Below are 22,057 nucleotides of genomic sequence, written 5' to 3' on the forward strand. Positions count from 1 at the left end.
GTAGGCCACACAAGCTCACAGGGACCGTTGACCGTTGCTCAGGAAGCAATGTCAGCACAAGAACTGTTCATCTGTAGCTTCATGAAATGGGTTTTCATGGCCGAGCAGCCGCACACAAGCCTAACATCACCATGCGCATTGCCAAGCGTCTGGTGGAGTGGTGTTAAGCTCGCCGTCATTGGACCCTGGAGCAGTGGACGGACGAATCTGGATTTGGCGTATGACAGGAGAACACTACCTGCCCCAATGCATAGTACCAACTGTAAAGTTGGGAGGAGGAGGAATAATGTTCTGGGTCTGTTTTTCATGGTTCCGGCTAGGCCCATTAGCTCCAGTGAAGGGAAATGTTAACGCTACAGCATACAAATAGCATTCTAGATGATTCTGTGCTTCCAACTTTGTGAAGGCCATTTCCTGTTTCAGCATGAAAATGCCTCCGTACGCAAAGCGAGGTCCATACAGAAATGGTTTGTCGAGATCGTTATGGAAGAACTTGACTGGCCTGCACAGGGCCCTGACCTCAACCCCATCGAACATCTTTGGAATGAGTTGGAACATCGACTGCGAACCAGGCCTAATCGCCCAACATCAGTGGCCGACCTCACAAATGCTCTTGTGGCTGAATGGAAGCAAGTCCCTGCAGCAATGTTCCAACATGTAGTGGAAAGCCTTCCCAGAACAGTGGAGGCTGTTTGGGCAGGAAAGGGGGGACCAACTCCATATAATTAATGCCCATGATTTTGGAATGAGATGTTCGACGAGCAGGTGTCCACATACTTTTGGTCATGTAGTGTACCCTAAAAAAAAGCTATGGATCAGAAAACTAGTCAGTATCTGGTGTGACTATCATTTGCCTCATGCAGAGCGACACATCTCCTTTGCATAGAGTTGATTAGGCTGTTGATTGTGGCCTGTGGAATGTTGTCCCAGTCTTCAATGGCTATGTGAAGTTGCTGGATATTGGAGTGAACTGGAACACGCTGTCGTACAAGTCGATCCAGAGCATCCCAAACATGCTCAATGGGTGACATGTCTGGTGAGTATGCAGGCCATGGAAGAACTGGGACATTTTCAGCTTGCATGAATTGTATACAGATCCTTGTGACATGGGGCCGTGCATTATCATGCTGAAACATGATGGAGGTGGATGAATGTCACGACAACGGGCCTCAGGATCTCGTCACGGTATCTCTGTGCGTTCAAATTGCCATTGATAAAATGCATTTGTGTTGCCCGTAGCTTATGCCTGCCCATACCCCACTGCCACGATTGGGCACTCTGTTCAAAACGTTGACATCAGCAAACCACTCGCCTAGTTGAAACCTGCAGTCAGGTCAAGACCCTGGTGAAGACGAGCACGCAGATGAACTTCCCTGAGACGGTTTCTGACAGTTTGTGCAGAAATTCTTTGGTTGTGCAAACTCACAGTTTCATCAGCTGTCCGGATGGCTTGTCTCAGACAATTCCGCAGTTGAAGGTCTTTGGCTGGCATGGTTACATTTGGTTTGCGGATGTGAGACCGGTTGGACTTACTGACAAATTCTCTAAAATGACATTGGAGGCGGCTTATGGTCGGGAAATTAACATTAAATTCTCTGGCAACAGCTCTGGTGGACATTCCTGCAGTCAGCATGCCGATTGCACGCTCCCTCAAAACTTGAGGCATCTGTGGCATTGTGTTCTCCAGCACAAGGTTCACCTGTGTAATGATCATGCTGTTTAATCAGCTTATTGATATGCCACACCTGTCAGGTGGATGAATTATCTTGGCAAAGGAGAAATGCTCACTAAATAGGATTTAAATACATTTGTGCACAAAGTTTGAGAGAAATAAGCTTTTTGTACATATGGAACATTTCTGGGATCTTTTATTTCAGCTCATGAAACACGAGAACTTTACACGTTGCGTTTATATTTTTGTTCAGTGTAGCTTTATTCAGCTAATAATCTACATTTCCTTCCATACTAATGCTGTTGAGGCCATTATCTCACAATACAAAAAACATCACAGATGAGACAAAATGATGACAAAAATAATGATCTGACATCCAACACTAACACATACATTTACACAGGATTGCCATCACCTTCCAAAATGGTCAGGATGTGTCTGTGTCATTGCCATCACACCATAAAATGACCAGGATGTGTCTGTGTCATTGCCATCACACCATAAAAGGACCAGGATGTGTCAGTCATTCATGAACAGCACTGACACTCATGGTCATGGGGAAGACCTGATTGGAAACAAACTCAATACTAGGCCAGAGATGGGTAACTCTGGTCCTGTAGGGCCTCAGTGTGGGTAAGCATTAAGATTGACTTTAGTTCAATCATGTGTTATTAGTGCTGGGCTGGAACAAAAGCCTGCACACACTACAACTGTCCAGGACCAGAGACTTTAATGTTATTATGGATCATGTCCTTCATTGATAAAGACGACCAAGCAGTATTTAGATGTGTCTGCTTGGGTCTTGCCTACCGAGGGAGGACTCACCCACGTAAATGCCCCCTCTACTGTGGGAAAGCGGGCTGGGTGGGTCAGACAGGGTGCGTTTGTGCCCGGGGGGAGGGGGCGGAGGCCTCTTCTTGGACAGGGTGGAGCTGCCTCCGGGGGTGAGGGTGGAGGGAGGAGCTGGAGGAGTGACAACATACAAACATGCAGTGAAGGGACAGGCGTCATTCATTCTGTCACCTGGGATACCAAGAGGAAGGGGAGGAGCTTGAGAGGAGAGGGTAGATGAGAGGAAGGTTTCTTGCCATCGGGACTGGGTTTAACTCAATTGTTGGCCAACGTGGGGGAGATACGTTAACACAACATCAATACAGGTAAAACACAACATCCCGGTGAACAGAGAAATGCCCCCAGATAGGAATACAGAGAAGACGGACAAAGAACAATGTGTGTGTATTGTGTAGGTGTTGTTTTGTGTGTGTTTTTGTGTATTTTGGAGTGGGTGTACACGCTCCTGAGACTTCTGGACCAACAGTAAAAGTTACCCCAAAGCAGCTAGTCCCATTCCCAGCTGCGTGTAAGCCTAGAAACAGACACTAGAAGATTGTGGCTAATAGAGAACTCAGCCAGTTAGAGAGGAGAGTCAGGTTGCATCCAAAAATGGCACCCTATATTGTATATAGTGCACTACTGTAGGCCCCATAGGGCACTATATAGGGAATAGAGTGTCATTTGGGACACACAGCCTACATAAGGTACGATAGCACTTTGCAGCTCAGGGGTGGCGACATGTCACAAAACGTGATAAAGCTGCGTGTAAGAAAAATGATAATTAACCACACTTTTACAGTGCCATTGTTCAAAGTTTAAGACGCCACCACCCATATTTTTCCTGGGAAGTAAAGCGCTACCAGTGCCACTGGGCAGCAGAAAGTATACGGGCGGGCACAGCAGGACAAAATGTAAAAACAGGATATTCACTGATGTATGGTCGAGTGCCGGCCAGAGTGGCGTAGTGCGAGTGAGAGCCGAGGAATGCCAAGTGCGGCGCTGAAAGAGAAAGAAAAGAGAAAAAAAAGAGAGAGAGAGAGGGATGAAGAGAGAGAGAGAGAGAGAGAGAGATGAAGAGTGTGGGAGAGAACGTATGTGAGCTTCTCCCACACACTGGTTGCATTTGAAAATAACACCCTATTCCCTATGTAGTGCACTACTTTTGACCAGAGCCCTATGCAGTCCCAGATCAAAAGTAGTGCACTTATATAGGGAATAGGGCGCCATTTGAGACGCAAGCCTCTATAAACCCCCTGATGAAATCTTATTAGTGACAAGCAAAGAAAAAAGAGGAGAAATGACATCAAAACGCCTGAGGGGAAAACGAGTCAGTCCGACGCCCACTGAAAAAGAGAACTGTCCATCTCTTGTGTGTAAAGAGAAACCGCCGTTTCTCTTCACTCCGCTCAACAGTGTATTGGCGTCAACAATGTAGCCCACTGTATTGTAACAAGGATAGGGAATAGCAACCTGGGGTGTGAGTGTTTGTGTTCTAAATCCTGTCTTTGGGAGGGATGTTATGGTTCATTATAATTGTGCTGACCGTGCCGCTCGCCCCTTGGAGGGTGTTTGTACTGTCAGATAGTGTTGCTGATCAGGAAATGTCGCTGGCTGAGTCCCAAATGGCACCTTTTCCCCTATATAGTGTACTACTTCTGACCAGGGCCCATAGCGAACTATTGCACTATGTAGGGAATTGGGTGCCATTTGGGACACAGCCCTGGATTTCCATAACCAAGTGTTAACATTATCAGCCTGGTGTATTTCTATCTTGCTTTAAACAATGGGTGGGTCTAATCCTGAATGCTGATTGGTTAAAACCGCATTCCAGCCGGTATCTATTCCACAAGTTACCACAGGCTAAATCTATGACGTTAAAATGCCTATTTACTCTGTTCCATCAGACTGCGCAATCCACTGTCTCTTCAGCCCAGCCAAGCGATTTACATTTTCAACATTGTTTCAATGTTCAAATTCAATCTCCAACTGTTCCATAATAATGAATGTGTCGGGTGTCTGGAGTCGGGACGAGACAGACAGGCAGGCAGCGTTTCTCAGCCAGTCGAAATCATGGATATATACAAAGAAATGTTAATTGAAAAAACGAAACTAAATGCAGCCAGTTTGCAGTCTTTCCAGCTTCAGTTTGAAGTGATTGTGTTAGCTGTGTTGTTGGCTAGCTCTGAACAACAGTGTCCCGATGAGAGAGCACATTTTCTATGCCAGGCGAAATCGCACCTCATTAGCTCATTGTTATGGATGTATCCAAATAAATGTCACTAGTAAACAGCTTAAACAAATGGAAATGCAGCTACTTTGCTGTTATTCTGGCTGTTATTCTGGCTGCACTTTGTGAGGTGACTGTAAGTCAGCTAGCTAGCAACAAGGAATAAGAATGTTCCCAGCCAGCATGGCAATGGAACATTTAGAACGAACGACTGCGTCGCGTCTCTGGCAACCGAACCGATAGAAAGACCGACCAGCCGGCTTGGGTAGCAACCCTAGATTTGTGTCTAGGGCCTAACAACACCCGTGCCAATATATCCTCCAAACACCGGCTTCTCGGGCATTATCACTTTAGTGTGTCTCTCCACTCTCTCTTACACTCCATCATGCCAGCAGCCTTAAGCCATCCTTTTGCTGGAGGTGCCTTCCTTGTGTAAGCAGTCTTTATAACAGCCGCTACCCGCCCTCTGATCGACTTATTGATAAATTCCTCTCAAGGGTGTGTGTGTGTGTGTAAGGTTGAGAGAGAGAGAGGAAAATACTATCAGTAAATTGGTTAACTAGCATTATGATTACAATGTTTTGTAACAGAGAAAAACAGTCAACGTTATTACTGCGTTCTTCCTGAGTACCAGTGTTAGAGATAAAAGATCATGTAAATTCCTCCATACATGTAAATTCTGGCCAACCAGACAACACTGCTATGTATCCTATGTACATTCCACAACTGGCCACATAATCTTTAGGCCATTTACATTTCAGGTAGAATTTTCCCTTAGATAGAGATCTAGGATCAGCTTCCCCCTCCCCAATCCTCACCTTAACCATTAGTGGGCAAAATACAAAATGGACCAAGATCAGTGTCTAGAAGCAAATTCATCCTACACTGATAAAAGTCTGGGCCCTGGCCAATCACAACCAGGTCTCACCTTTGCCCTGGTTCCTGGGGGGTAGAGGGGGGGCATCTGCCACGGGGGAAGAGGAAGTGAGGTCGGTGGAGGCGGAGTACATCTGGTTGGTGAAGGCGCTGTAAGACATGCGCTGCTGTTTGTCCCGGTGGCTGATGAAGCCCGGCAGAGACAGCTTGTCATGGGGAGACAGGCTGGACGAGTGGCAGAAACTCTGGGGCCGCGGGGAACGGTCCTTCTTTATGGGACTAGGCTACAGACAGAGAGGGAGAGAGAGACAAGTGTCAACTTGGAAGAGGGTGAACTTAGGAACTTTGACTTTCATGTAGGCCTAGATCATGCATTGATGTCAATGGCAGATGGGTGCAAATACACTACATGACCAAAAGTATGTGGACACCTGCTCGTCGAACATCTCATTCCAAAATCATGGGCATTAATATGGAGTTGGTCCTCCCTTTGCTGCTATAACAGCCTCCACTCTTCTGGGAAGGCTTTCCACTAGATGTTGGAACATTGCTGCGGGGACTTGCTTCAATTCAGCCACAAGAGCATTAGTCAGGTCAGGCACTGATGTTGGGTGATTAGGCCAGGCTCACAGTCGGTGTTCCAATTCATCCCAAAGATGTTTGATGCGGTTGAGATCAGAGCTCTCTGCAGGCCAGTCAAGTTCTTCCACACCGATCTTGACAAAGAATTTCTGTATGGACCTCGCTTTGGGCACGAGGGCATTGTCATGCTGAAACAGGAAAGGGCCTTCCCCAAACTGTTGCCACAAAGTTGGAAGCGCTGGATCGTCTAGAATGTCATTTTAACATGTAGTGTTAACAATTCCCTTATATGGAACTAAGGGGCCTAGACCAAACCAAGAAAAACAGCCCCAGACCATTATTCCTCCTCCACCAAACTTGACAGTTGAAACTATGCATTGCGGAGTAAGCGTTCTCCTGGCATCCGCCAAACCCAGATTTGTCCGTCAGACTGCCAAATGGTGAATTCGTGATTCATCACGCCAGAGAACGCGTTTCCACTGCTCAAGAGTCCAATGGTGGCGAGCTTTACACCACTCCAGCCGACACTTGGCACTGCGCATGGTGATCTGAGGCTTGTATGCGGCTGCTCTGCCATGGAAACCGATTTCATGAAGCTCCCAACGGTTGTTGTGCTGACGTTGCTTTTGGAGGCATTTTGGAACGCGGTGGTGAGTGTTGCAAGCGAGGACAGACGATTTTTACATGCTACACGCTTCAGCACTTGACGGTCCTGTTCTGTGAGCTTGTGTGGCCTCTCACTTTGTGGCTGAACCATTGTTGCTTCTAGATGCTTCCACTTTACAATAACAGCACTTACAGTTGACCGGGGCAGCTCTAGTAGGGCCGAAATTTCACAAACTGACTTGTTGGAAAGGTGGCATCCTATGACGGTGCCACGTTGAAAGTCACTGAGCTCTTCAATAAGGCCATTCTACTGCCAATGTTAGTCTATGGTGAATGCATAGCTGCGTGTTCGATTTTATACACCTGTCAGCAACGGGTGTGGCTGAAATAGCCGAATTCACAAATTGTCCACATACTTTTGTATATATATATATATATATATATATATATATATATATATATATATATATATATATAGAGTATTTGCACATGGATTTCAAGTTGCTCTGTCCAGACGTGTGAACCTGCAGTCCCAGTCTGACCTTGTCATCGAGATCATCATCGCTCTCGTCCAGCTCCTCCAGCCTCAGGCTCCACTCATACTCCACGTGGACATGTGGGTAATACTTCCCCGCTGCCGCCTGCACCAGCTGAAACCAGGAAATACAGAGGACATACAAATGAACACACAGTGAACAGTGGTCCCGTGTGGCTCCGTTGGTAGTGCATGGCGCTTGCTACGCCCGGGCTGCGGGTTCGATTCCCACGGGGGACCAGTATGAACTCACTGCTGTAAGTGTCCGAGCGTCTGTTAAATGACCTAAATGTAATTATAGCCCGTAAGTCAGTCGAAGGGAACTCTATCATAACCAACAATGAATACCTCCAACATTCATTTGATTGTTTGCCCTCCGCTTAAATGTGATGTTCAAAACATGACATAATTTCACTGATGGTAAAAGCACCAACTTAAGTTTTCTGTGTGCAAATAGTAACCGTACATCAGCAACGGCCTCCTCTCTGAAGCCTGGGTAGGTCTTTGGCTGCGGCCATCTAGTGTCCAAAGATGTGCCGGTCAACAAGTCCCTTCGAGCTATACTATCTACTGTGCTGCTACATCATCAGATGAGGCGTGGATGCTACTTCGACAAAGAACACGATTGCATCTCTAAGTACGGCTATCGAGTCATGTCATCAACAGTCAAACATACGGTGGCTCGTGTTCACAGTGGGATACTTACTGCCTCCTCACACTGACTGTTCTTCATACGCCTGGCAATATCCAGCGCCGTCTCACCATTCTGATTGGCTAAAAGAACAGGCACGATATTGGTTACGCTAGATGCATACATTCCGTCCACGTGTATAAAACCAGTGGAGGCTGCCGAGGGGAGGACGGCTCATGATAATGGCTGGAACGGGGCGAATGGAATGGCATCAAACACATGGAAGCCATGTGCCATTACAGCCGTTACCACGAGCCTGTCCTCCCCCAACCTCCTGTGGTATAAAATACAATTCTGATTCGCCAAAAACAGAACAGGCATGTTAACATAACCAAGTTGGAATATGAGTGTGTGTATGTGTGTTACTCACTGATGTCAGTGGCTGGTTTGCCCCTCAGCAGTAGTTTGAGGCATTCGTGTTTCTCGTACATGCAGCAGTAGTGCAGGGCAGTGTTTCCCCACTCTGTCTGCTTGTCCAGGTTCCCACTGTGACACACACACACACACGCACACGGTCATGTCACGGGTCACACCCCAGACACCATTTTGCACAGAGGTAAAGTTGTCACACTGTCGTTCACGCTTTGATCATACATACTGCTTTAAGAGACAAACTGACCTTTAAAATACCTATTTGTCACTACAGCTGACAAAATATAAACAGAGTGCAAAACATTAGAAACGCCTGCTCTTTCCATGACAGACTGACCAGGTCATTAAGCCTTCCGACAATCGAGACATGGATTGTGTACGTGCGCCATTCAGAGGGTGAACGGGCAAGACACACGATTTAAGTGACTTTGAACGGGCTATGGTGGTAGGTGCCAGGTGCACTGGTTTAAGTGTGTTGAGAACTGCAGCGCTGCTGGGTTCTTCACACTCAACTGTTTCACGAGTGTATCAAGACTGGTCCAGCACCCAAAGGACATCCAGCCAACTTGACACAACTGTGGGAAGCATTGGAGTCAACATGGGCCAGCATCCCTGTGGAACGCTTTCGACACCTTGTGGAGTTCATGCCCCCACGAATTGAGGCTGTTCTGAGGGCAAAAGGAGGTGAAACTCAATATTAGGAAGGTGTCCTTCACAGTCACATTAGCACGTTGACAGGTAAGTGTTTGGTCCCCGTTTCATCTCCTCCTATCTCTGAATCGAAAACAATTAGGCCAATTACCAAGTGTAAGCATGAAATCGTGAAGGTGGACCGATTCCTTAATGAGGAGCCATTTCCCGGTAACAGTCTGCCCGGGGTGCAGCGAGGCAGGGGGAGCAAACAATTGAAAAGACTGATGAATAAATGAAGGCGGAGAACAAGTGTCTGCCTGACCCAGTTCTGTTCGCCTTGTGGGGATCTAAGCTGTGCTGAGCTCTACTCATCTTCCTCTTGCAGCGGTGCAGAGATAGGAAGGGAACACTACTGCTTTCCATGAAGCTATTCCATTGAAATTCTCACATTTAACACCTCAATTTACATGACCAAACGATGGAAATACTACTTATTTATAATATTCTGTTATGTTTCTTAGTATTTGGGCACAACGGCTTACGAAAGTGTGTGCTTTCAATGCTTTTAAAATCCAATTTCACATTAGCCCAATGCTATGGTGGCCTGTATGGTATAAAATGCTTATCTTCACTTTATTGATGGGGCCTTATTTGGTCATTTTACCTGTTTTGTACGAGGAAGTCCACAAGGTGTAGTGAGGTCTGGTCGGCGGTGCGCACAGAGTAGTGGAGCGCAGTCTCTCCGGCCTCCTGAAGGGGGCGATCACATACAGCAAAGACATGAGAGACTTTCGACATGGGGAGAACAGCAGGCAGCATCCATTCTACACTCTCTCTCGCTCAGCATTTAAAGAGGTTGCAGTCAACAAAATGGCTCCTAAAAATAGCTCGTCTCCCCCTCAAGGGAAGACTGCGAGTGTGATGCGAACATTTCTATAACAGAGAGAGGTTTGGACGTACCGATGTCAGTAGAAGACACTGAAACGATAAGCCAGCTTCAGTTTTACAGCCCTTCCTGCCCAATATCAACAAAGGTCACCGCCACCAGCACCTCATTGGCTGTGATTGAACTCACACTTGCCGAGATAATCAACCATCAAGTCGTTGAGATCTTCCTTGGTGGGTCTGTCCTTCAAACAGCACACGTGTCGTTGCGTCTCCTTGTGTCTCCTCTAATTGAAAATGACTGGTAGCTACGTCACTGATTATCTCTGTGAGTCCCCAGTAAGGGAGACTTATTTGGGAAGAGTGAGGACACAGTGACACACGCAATACCAATGACTATGAGTCAAACAGAGATGCAGGGTATCCGTTCAGGAAGAGGGAGAGGCTACTTTATCATGTATTCCTGTCACACCCTCACTGTCTGCGGCTCTGGGTACTGATATCTGCTGTCTGCTGGGGATCATATTAGAATTCACTACTTTTGACCAGAGCCCTGGGATGCAGCCTCTCAGAGCAGATCCACTGACAGCCAGGGTTGTATTAGATATCAGTGAGTCAGCCTGGGCTAGAAGCTCTGCCTGCTTTCAAACAGCGTCAGTGACTCATCCCTGGCCACTATTCCCTATGGACTACTTCTGAGAGCACACCGCAGTGCTACGTGGTTCAACGTTTAGTGGGCGGCAGTAGTGATAGCTTAACTGAGTCACTTTTCTCGTTTGGGCATTGTTGTCTTGTCCAACATTGCCCAGGAGTAAAAACTCTTGTTTTTCTCAGTGGACTGCTCATTACTTTGCCCATGTAGAGAACAGCCACCTTACAGATTCAGTACAATTTAGTATTTCCCTATTAAACAGTACACTTCTGCTCATATTGTAAAACCAAACCCCCCCCATACCAGATCAGGGCCCATATTCATCAAAGCGTCAGAGTATAGATGCTGATTTAGTATCAGTTTTAACTTTTGGATCATAATGAATAAGATTACATGGAGTGGGGTGGGGGGGGGACACCTGATCCTAGATCAGCAATCCTATGAGACGCTTTAAGAATATGTGTCCTGTTCAGGTGAGATGAGATCATAATACAGTCCAGGGTCTGTGACGTCAGAGGTCAGACTCACCTGTCCACCCTCGGGCAGTGGCTCCATTAGCTCCACCCCCTCAGCGTACACCTGGATGAGAGACAGCAGGTCCCTGGACTTGACCGCCTCACACAGCTCGATGGTCTTAGCTGCCGAGGAGGTACAGGTCTTCCGTGCAAACTTGTGGTCCACATACTTAGCATTGATGAACTCCTTCCTCACTGTCCTGTAGGAGGGAGAGAGACGCGGGGAAGAGGAGGAGAATAAGGAGACGGAATGCTTGTGTGGATATTTTCTCCCGTAGGGATTCTTAAATTCAGTTTCTAGCACGAACGGCTTCCTGACCAAGATTGATGGATTTTTTTGTTGTTGCCATGTTGCTAAGATGCCAATGGCCATTCTAGTGTTCCAATTGATTTCTGTGGCTTTTCTCGCCAGACACATCTACCTGCATAAGCTCAAACATACTCCTGATTATGCTTCCAGTGATGTCAAGTGACAAGTGAAAGTGAGGTAACATTTCCATGGAGCTTCTAGTTTCGAAGAAGTTCATGTAGTCGTTGAGGACTCTGAGTACTTACATGTCACTTGAAGGTGTGGGTTTGGGTGAGGGACCAGGAAGGTTCTCCTCCATTATTTCATTGAAACTACTGTTCCCTACGTTCTTAGCCAGCTGTGAAGGGAAAAAAATCAAGTCACTTATGAATGTCAAGCTGCTCGTTAGAAGCACTTTGCTCGAATTGCCGTAATCACAATCACGTTGTAATCCAGATGTATTTATTTCTATCCTGTTTCTGAATCTATTTTGCATGTTGATCTACTGTGAAAAAAAACATTATATAATGTTCACCAAATGTATTTCTTTTTTCACTCACCAAGAGTTCAGAGGTGCCTAGCTTATCTAGCTCCATGGATTGGATGCGTGAGATGTGAACTCCCATCTCACGGTGAATTCCAGAGCACTCGATGCAGGTCAGGATGCCCAGGTTAGTGGACAGCCATTTTGGATCTAAGGGCACAGACAACATGACAATGTACTCAAGTTAGAGAGCAGCCATTTTGTGGAGCACAGGGTTGTGGATAGGCATCTTGGCTACACAACCACAAAAATATGGCTGGAATTTACAGTTTAGTGCACAGCTGTTTTGGCTCCAAAAAGAACATAGATGTTTTTTCAAAGTACTAACACAAATATACAATTTACAGTTGAAATCCAGAACGATAATGCTGAACACAAGGGGGTTTCATTTTTGATCTGAACACTTGCATGTAGCCCCAAACAAAAGAAAACAGACTGATGCAGGGAGGGACAAACTGAACGTATAAAACAATTTTGTTTTCATTTTCCGTTGCAAAACGTTTTTTCTACGGTGTGCACAAATGAATACAACCCAGGTCCACCATCACCATCAAATGTGAGCAGCGGCAATGAACACCACATACCACTAGAGGGCCTCGGCAGCCTCAGACCCACCAACCATACCAACTGGACTACCAGAGCCCAGCAACTAGAAAACATTGCATCATTCTGTGTCAAGCAGAACGCCTGTACATGCTCTGACAGCAGAGCCATGTGGTGGAGGGCTAGAGAGGCTTTGGGCTCTTCCCAGTAAACCGCTACAGTGACTGACACCACAGCCAAGCATGAGTGATGCAACTTAAGGAGGCTTAAACCCAAGCCTAAGAGCCCTACGCAGCTATGCAGATGTAAACACACTATTTTTACAGATGGCTGAGTGCTGTTAGCTGTCAGGCTAACTAGCGTGTCCGGATTTGACAGGTCTGTGCCGGACGGACTCAGGCGGGTGGAATGGTTTCAGAATCGGCCAAACACCAATGAGTCACATGCAGGATGGCAAAAGATGACCGAAGAGATGACAGGAAGCACAGGGTGGGGTGAGAGCTCTAGAGCTGCAAAAAAACATTTGACACTAATACTCCTCTAGAGAGCTGTATTTCAGGCAGGATGGGCCGCAGGAGCAACCTAAACAACCCTGCAGTACACTAGCGCATTATCAACGCATTATCAAATAAGCTCACCCCATAGAGGGGAAATCAGCAAAACTCTGCCTGTGTGTGTATGAATTATGTAATGTAGTGATGTAACGATGTTGTCGCAACAAACGCAGGGTTTTTCTTCTTCGCTAGTGGCCTGCACTCTCCTCAGTGGGATCTGTGTGTTTATGCTGACAGTGTGTGTGTATTGGGGGGAGTCAGAGGGCCAGGGTGTCTCTGCTTGGGGAGTGCTGAGCCTCTGTTTTTACAGCAGGGGAGGATCAAGTCGGAGGGCCAGGGGCCAGAAAGGACCAGCACCACTGTTATATCCTGAATACAGAAAAGGCTCCTGGTGCTGCTTTGCTGCTTGTTTGGTTAAGGGTGACTTTGCAGGAGAGCTGCATAGCATATGCCTAACTACTGAGGGAGATAGGGAGCAGCCATGACAGTGCAGAAGAGTGAATCGATGTTGGGCTGAGCAGGGACTTCTGAGGGACAATCTTGAAGATGGTTGAGGATGTGTGAGTTCTATGGTGATGTGTGAGTTCTACAGGAATGTGTGAGTTCTATAGGAATGTGTGAGTTCTACAGGAATGTGTGAGTTCTACATGGATGTGTGAGTTCTATAGGGATGTGTGAGTTCTACATGGATATGTGAGTTCTATAGGGATGTGTGAGTTCTACATGGATGTGTGAGTTCTACAGGGATGTGTGAGTTCTACATGGATGTGTGAGTTCTACATGGATGTGTGAGTTCTACATGGATGTGAGTTCTACATGGATGTGTGAGTTCTATAGGGATGTGTGAGTTCTACATGGATGTGTGAGTTCTATAGGGATGTGTGAGTTCTACATGGATGTGTGAGTTCTATAGGGATGTGTGAGTTCTACATGGATGTGTGAGTTCTATAGGGATGTGTGAGTTCTACAGGAATGTGTGAGTTCTACATGGATGTGTGAGTTCTATAGGGATGTGTGAGTTCTACATGGATGTGTGAGTTCTATAGGGATGTGTGAGTTCTACATGGATGTGTGAGTTCTACATGGATGTGTGAGTTCTACATGGATGTGTGAGTTCTACATGGATGTGAGTTCTACATGGATGTGTGAGTTCTATAGGGATGTGTGAGTTCTACAGGGATGTGTGAGTTCTACAGGGGTGTGTGAGTTCTACAGGAATGTGTGAGTTCTACATGAATGTGTGAGTTCTACAGGGATGTGTGAGTTCTACAGGGGTGTGTGAGTTCTACAGGGATGTGTGAGTTCTACAGGGAGGTGTGAGTTCTACCGGGAGGTGTGTGTTCAAGGGCGAGATAAAATGCTGCAGCAAAGGTGCCGTTGTCTTCTGTAGTGGTATAGTGGAGAATCTACAATGTGAGAACCCCTTGGAAAACCACAGCGGTTGTGCATGTCCCAGGACCAAACACACGGGCACCCATAGATGTCGTACTATACGTACCTGCAGCGCCACAGTCACAGCAGACTTCATTGCCAGGCATGCGCAGCACCTCCTCTATGATGGCTTTGGTCAGGTCCTCCAGGCCATCCTCTCCTCCTACTCCGTCCTCTTCTCCGCGGAACGCCATGTTTAGAGCTTCCTCCTTACTGTTGGATAGCACAGAGATCCAGCTACACGCGGCACAGAGAAACGAAAGAGCAGAGAGAACAAGTTATTACAAAAGCACGGGGGTTTTCAACACGTACAAGCACTGAGTTACATAGGTAGAGGCTTTTAGATGAGAGGACCACAGTGGAAATAAGTCCTTGACAGTTTTCCGATGTGTTTCTGCTGCCATTTGATGTATTTTGAACGGTCAAATCAAATCAAATCAGATGGGACAACTCCAATTCCATCTGATGCTATCTATATCTACACTCTGTGTATTATTAGAAACTGGGTGCTTTGAGCCCTGAATGCTGATTGGCTGAAACATGTATTTTAGCAGCTCTAATTACGTTGGTAACCAGTTTATAATAGCAATAAGGCACCTCGGGGGTTTGTGAAATGTGGCCAATGTACCATGGCTAACGGCTCTGTCCAGGCACTCAGCGTTGCGTCGTGTATAAGAACAGCGTTTAGCTGTGGTATATTGGCCCTATACCACACCCCGTTGGGCCGTATTGCTTAAATATAACTGTATACTGCCTTACATCTTGACAGCTACTTTGCATTCAACCTACATAGGACCTACATTTGCCTACAGTGTCAACCACATGCTGTAGTGTACAATACACAACCCTATCCAACCAGCCAGCAGCCCCAGATACCCTCTCATGACATTCAAACCAACACATCTGAACAATCGCCACGCACACACACAGAAATTGGCAGGAAGTAACTGCCAATCAAACATGAGTCGGCGGCTGCTGTTGTTCAGCACAGTACAGTACATCACAACTCACTCTGCCATTAGACTGGTTGTTAGACTAGACTGTGTCCCAAATGGCACCATATTCCCTATATGGGTCCTGGTCAAAAGTAGTGCACTACATAGGGAATAAGGTGCCATTTGGACAATGCAGGCTTAATGGGGCTGATGTCAGTCCTGCTGTCCCCGTCACCCATCTACAGGACACAGCACATGACACAGCACAGGACACAGCACATGACACAGGACAGGACACAGCACAGGACATAGTACATGACACAGCAGAGGACTCAGCAGAGGACACAGTACAGGACACAGGACATAGTACATGACACAGCACAGGACACAGCACATAACACAGGACAGGACACAGCGCAGGACATAGTACATGACATAGTACATGACACAGGACAGGACACAGCAGAGGACTCAGCAGAGGACACAGTACAGGACATAGTACATGACACAGGAGAGGACACAGCAGAGGACACAGTACAGGACACAGCAGAGGTCACAATACAGGACACAGCACATGACACAGGATAGGACACAGCAGAGGACACAGCACAGGTGTGTGCGGGTGAATGAGTGAAAAATAACAAGAAATTAGACCGCGTTATGCAGAGATGTGGGTGTTCTTGTGTCTTTAAGGGTGAACGTGTTTACTTGCGGTGCACAAGATATGGGTGGGCGAGCATGTGATTGCGTAATGCTGAGATATTGTCAAGTGATAAGTGTTTTAATCCAAACACTCGCATGAAGCGACTTCATCACTGTATGGTTTGCCTCAGCTGGAAGTGCGTGACAGCATAGAGCTGAGAGTGTGGAGTCAGCATTTGTATGTATGTGTGTGTGTGCGGGTGTGTGCATGAGTGTGTGAGTTCCCTAGTTACAGATACTTAATGAACTTACTGACATTTGGAATTGCAGTTGAGTTGTGGCTATGTCCCAAAATGGCACTCTATTCCCTATGAAGTGCACTACTTTTGACCAGAACCCTATGACCCCTGGTGAAAAGTACACTTAGAAAAAAAGGTGTTAAGTAGAACCATACAGGGTTCTTCGGTTTGTCCCCATACAGGGTTCTTCGGTTTGTACCCTTTTTGGTGCTGGGTAGAACCCCTTGCAGAGGGTTCTATCTAAAACCCTCTATGTAGAGTTCTTCAAATAACCCCCTGTAAATGGTTCTACCTAGAACCCTCTATGAAGGGTTCTGCCTAGAAGGGTTCTGCCTCTATGAAGGGTTAAACCATGAACCATTTTATCATCTAAAGGTTCTTCCTATAACCGTCTGTGAAGGGTTCTACAGAGAACCCTTTTATCCTTGGAGGGTTCTTCCTAGAACCCTCTATGAATGGTTCCACCAGCCTTATTAGCGTTTAAAATGTTATTATTTGTTACAATGCATTCCATATATCATAAGGCCTTTCTTCGAGGGCCTAATTATAGCCTAACACAGTGGTGGTAGGCATGTTCTGGTTCACAAGCCACATCAGGCCTGCAAGTCACATTATGCTGGCTTGCAAAGTGATGTGTAATTCTATTGGAATACAGCCATAGTTAAGATATCCAACAAGTGGAATTGTTAATCACCTACAACCTGAATTCAGAATGACTGTCAGGGTAGGGAAGACTGCATATTGAGACTACCTCAATCATCTAAACTGGAACAACCATCTCAGTAACGGGTGAAATAAATCACATTTCTTACAGATGGGATTAGTTTCAAAAACGGTATGTTATTTACCTTTGTGTAACATAAAATTAATCAACCAAGCATTGTACATGCAAAAACACAGATATTACAGTAAAACAAACAATTACGTAAGTCAATAGAGCATGATGGGAAATATTATATATGGTTCTATGCAGAATCCTTCTTGCATTCCAAAGAATCCTTCTTGCCTTCCAAATATTAATCAAAGAACCCTTTCTTTCAAAAACTGTTCTTTGGATTTTAAAGGTTCTAGGTAGAACACTTCACGTACAAAGAACCCTTGTCTCCCAAAAAGGGTTCTTCTGATCAAAACAGTTCTTGGTAGTACCCTATCCCTCCCCAAAGAACTGTTTTGGAACCCTTTTTTTCCAAGAGTGTAGTGCACTAAATAGGGAATATGGTGCCATTTGGGATGTATCCTAAAGCAAGGCCGGTTGTGTCTCAGTATATTTAAAAGTGCAATATGTAACTATTTGGGCTACCTGACCAAATTCACATAAACGTGTGAGTTATAGATCTGTCATTCTCATTGAAAGCAAGTCTAAGAAGCGTTAGATCTGTTCTATGTGCGCTATTCCTACGCTTACGGTTCTTAAGTTTCATTTTTGCATTTAGCGGCACACCCTTTGACAGCAGAGAGAAAAAAAGTTTGAGTTAATTTCCTGCATTTCTACACATTTTGCCATAGGGCGCAGAGAACATGTTGCAGTTTTAAAGCAAGTTTGCTGCAAATCTAGACATTTTGCCATGGGGCAGAGAGAAGATTTAGCAATTGTATAACTAATTTCAAGCAATTCAACTGATTTTTCCATGGGGCAGAGAGACAAATAGGCAGTTTTACTGCTTATTTCCTACAATTCTACACATTTTGACATAGGGTGGAGAGAAATGTTTGCAGTTTTTAATATATCACAGTGAGAGTGACTAACAAAATCAATGGGGGCCCACGGTCGGTAATTCTACAAGTTTAGATAGCAGGTCGCTAATTTACCAATCTAAAAAAACGTTTTTTTGCTGACGTGCTAATTGAGCGAATGTCAGTGACTGACATAACAATCGAAAAACTGCTGATGCACAACCACATTTTCAAAATTGCACCTTGTGTGTTCTACAATTATAACAAAAAAGAAATAGATCTCTGGAAATGTATCAGCGTGCCGACGCCAGTTGCCCATCCCTGGGTTACAGTGACCTGAATAACAGATCCCACAGATACATGAAGATACCCTTACCGCTGCTAGCACTTAGCAGTCCTCTCTCTCTCGCAGGGATAAAAAAAATCAAATCCCTCATTGTTAATGGACCACGGACACTAGACAAAACCTCTAGACCTTTTCCGTTAAAGAAAACGGTGTCTTTCTTTGTTAAACCTCACCGATCTCGTCTTTCACACTCACACATTAACAGTGTGAGCAAACACGTCTTCGGTTGCCTAGGCAACGTTTTTTTGCGATTATAACGGTGACCGAGTCACGTGGCTGACAAATAACCGTAACCCCAAATTCCATCACAGTCTTATCTTACTATGTACCTGCCTCTGGAGTTGGATACTAATAGGAGGTGGATGTTTACAATGTGGGGGGACTGTCACGGTACACTTACATGACAAACTCCTGTTCATCCTCAGCCTGGAAGTGATAGGTCCGGTTATCTGTTGGCAGAGAGAAGATGAGACGGGAACGTGATCTCTCGAGAACCCAGCAGACACTGTGTAATCACGTGACGTGACATAGCCCTGTGGAGATGCACGGCGGAGTAATTCACAAGCACAGCGTGTTTCAGGCGTTGTCATGGCACCATTCAAACAGGACGCCAGGAAAATGGAGCGTGTGAAAGAGCTTACTGGCGACCCGTGGTACAAAACTGTCTATTCGACGCTTCCTGTTTCTGAATTCCTACAGAAGGTAATATTAGGCCCCATTTCTCACAGCCCACCTCACGCCCATGGTAACTACTGTGTTGGTGTGGGGGTTACAGGAAGAGGTACTTACGGGAAATGAGGTCGAAGCACTTCCTGTCCTCGGCACAGGGCTTGACCTGGCAGGTGAGCAGGTTGAGTTTCACAGGCTGCCTGTTGGACTGCACGAACACACAGAGACAGACGACTTAGCTATTTGACAGAAATTCTGAAAAGGAATCTGTCCATCACCCAGTATTGGTGCTATGAAACTAACGCTACAAGCCTATCTGACTTTGGATGGTCCCGTGTGGCTCAGTTGGTAGAGCACGGCACTTGCAACGCCATAGTTGTGGGATCGATTCCCATGGGGGACCAGTACAAACAAACATAAAAATGTTTGCACTCACTGCTCTGGATCAGAGCGTCAGGAAAATGACGGGTTGGTAAAGGAATACGTCAATTCATCTGCTGATGTTAGGCATTGTGGGTAATGTCCTTTTGTCTCGACTGAATAAAGAAATCCGTTTCGACACCTTGTAGAGCCCCATGTGATTTGAGACACAGCCTGACCACTAGACTTAACAGTGTATGCAGCTAGCCTTGGGAGAATCCCAGGTATTCCCTCAGTACTGTGTCTGTGGTCCAGGCATCGCCACTTTGGCTTGGCTTCAGTTACGATACCCACTGTAATATTATGATAACAGCAGTGTGATCAGCTGGCACGTGTGTAGACTGGGCACTGCATTGTGACTGTGCCCGGGCATGTGGGCAGTGGGGATGGTGGGGGGGGGGTGTTAACAAAACGTCAACGGACTGTGATGAGCCCTGTGGTGAGGCTTGCCAGGCTGGCACAGGGGCTGATGGGTAATAAACATGGAGAAGGAGCGGCAACACGCCGTCAGACAAAGAACAAGGGGACAAGTACATTTGCGCGTTTCCTTGAAAGGATGGTGGAAGTATGGGTGGAAATGAGGAATCGATTAGTGACATTTGGGGGAGTTCACTGCAATGTAGAGCTGCAATAATAAAAACAGGGGCCAGCTAGATTGTGTGTGTGTGTGCTCTCTCACACATCCTTGTGTGCATGTGTGTCTGTCTATCTAGCAGCACAGTATCCACAGACCCCGGGAAGAGTAGAGCCAGCACCACACTCAGTGATGAGTCACCACAGCAACAGGAGAGGGAGGGGGCTAAGGGGTTGCCTTGGCAACCCACCCATGTCGATTCCTCTCTGCCAACTGCTAGATTGATAGTGGCCTACACAGCTTCCTTCCTACTGGATGTTGCTTTTGATCTAGCCTCGACAGGAGTGTGTAAGGGTGCTCAAATTGTGCGTGTGTGTGTGTGTTTTGCCACTCACCGTAGCATGAGCGATGGTGAGCATGCCACCCTTCACTGAACACTTCCTCCTCTGCCACACCTTTCTCAGCCTGCAGGAAGACAACACCAAGTCACAACGAAGGATCCGAAAAGGGCTCTTCATGTCTGTGTATGTTCAGTGCTGTTCAGTGTCTGTGTGTGTGTGTGTGTGACCTACCCATCACTCTTCTTCATCAGGTAGCCTTTCTTCTCACAGCCAAACTCTTTGTTGCCCTGCAGCTGGTGCATACTATAGCCACCCTGCTTACTCTGGGAGTCCTGCAGTAACACACACAGTGTTTAGACACAGAAAACACAGCATCTCACCACACATAACCAACCAAATATGCCTCTTACAGAGAGTGCAGGCCAGGGTCGTGTGTGTGTGTGTGTGTGTGTGTGTGTGTGTGTGTGTCTGACCAACATGGCCGTTATTATTTCTTGGGTCACATTTGATGTTCAAAGGATCATGGTGTGCGTCCCAAATGGCGCCCAACTCTCCATTTAGTGCGCTACTTTTCCACTTTTTCCGGTCAAAAGAAGGGCACTACATAGAGAATAGGGAGCCACTTGGGAGGCACACATGTTCCAACACACTATCAGATGAAAAACACAGCAGGTTTCTAATGGAGAGACACAGTGGAGGGCATGCTCTTCAAAATCTGTCAGAAGCATGCTAGCACTTACTCTTCTAGACTTGAGTCCAGACGAGCAGCGAGTAGAGGGGAATAGAGAGAGAGAGAGTGTGAAAGAAGCCGCCGAGGTGAAGTTGTGAGTGAGAGAGCGCCTGCCCTCATTGAGTGTAGGTGTTAGTGTAGTACGATATGATGAGTGAGTGAGTGAGTGATTGCGTGAGTGAGTGACAACATTTGTGTCTGGGCGTTATAAACCAGAGGATGTTCAGTGTGGATCGTCGGCTCCGTCCCAAATGGCACCCTGTTCCCTATATAGTGCACCACTTTCACCCATGGGGCTCGGGGCTCTGGTCAAAATGAGTGCTCTATGTAAGGAATAGGGTGCCATTTTGGGACACAGACAGATAGTTGTAGCTGTGTGGACACGGCGGGCCAGTCCCTCTCACTTAGGCTCTGCTCACTATTATACAGTAGCAACATGCAAAACACAGCGAGCAGCTAGCATTGAGTGTGAGACTGAGTGATAAACCTAATTGATGTGTTTGGCAGTTGTGACCTGTGAGTGCTTAGAATGAGGTTAGGGTAGGTTAGTTAAAGGGCTAATAAAGCCTCTTTTTTTTTTTTTAGTTTCTTAAAAACAGCAATTTCATAATCAAGAATTTTGCTAGGACTGTCTGGGAGTGGTCTGAGTGGTGAGTGGAAAACTAAAAACTAGCCGTTATTGGCAGAGAGGTTTGAAACACTCTTTCTTATTGGACTATTAACTAATTATCACCAGGCAGGCCAAAACTCCATCCCACCAAAACAGGCAGTCTTTTCAAACAGCTCTCACACTAAAAGGGCATTATCATCATTTTCACAATTTCATAGTATTATTCCGAGCTCATAATGTGGAAATATATATAAAACACAGGAAAATCCCATTTTTGACTCCACTGGACTTTTAAGACAGTAAGTTGCTCTCCACTAAGCAGCCAGTGAGGCACAACACTGGTTACCAGCCAAGGCCTACTAAACACTGGCTACCA

The 22,057-nt window shown here is 46.2% G+C and overlaps 1 protein-coding gene across 1 annotated transcript in view; it reads right to left on the reverse strand.

Annotated features, from left to right (window-relative positions):
• Nucleotides 1–22,057, reverse strand: part of LOC112227945 (arf-GAP with SH3 domain, ANK repeat and PH domain-containing protein 1) — a 72,339-nt gene that overhangs the window by 5,900 nt on the left and 44,382 nt on the right. Inside the window, 15 exon segments of the mRNA XM_042308554.1 lie at nt 2,498–2,635; nt 5,662–5,893; nt 7,340–7,447; nt 8,039–8,106; nt 8,394–8,509; nt 9,693–9,778; nt 11,094–11,280; nt 11,636–11,727; nt 11,930–12,063; nt 14,509–14,678; nt 18,738–18,786; nt 19,127–19,214; nt 20,396–20,465; nt 20,573–20,673; nt 21,082–21,090. Coding sequence (XP_042164488.1) covers nt 2,498–2,635; nt 5,662–5,893; nt 7,340–7,447; nt 8,039–8,106; nt 8,394–8,509; nt 9,693–9,778; nt 11,094–11,280; nt 11,636–11,727; nt 11,930–12,063; nt 14,509–14,678; nt 18,738–18,786; nt 19,127–19,214; nt 20,396–20,465; nt 20,573–20,673; nt 21,082–21,090 — 1,648 coding nt within the window.

This window comes from Oncorhynchus tshawytscha, linkage group LG29 (assembly GCF_018296145.1).
Source record: "Oncorhynchus tshawytscha isolate Ot180627B linkage group LG29, Otsh_v2.0, whole genome shotgun sequence".
Lineage (NCBI taxonomy): Eukaryota > Metazoa > Chordata > Actinopteri > Salmoniformes > Salmonidae > Oncorhynchus > Oncorhynchus tshawytscha.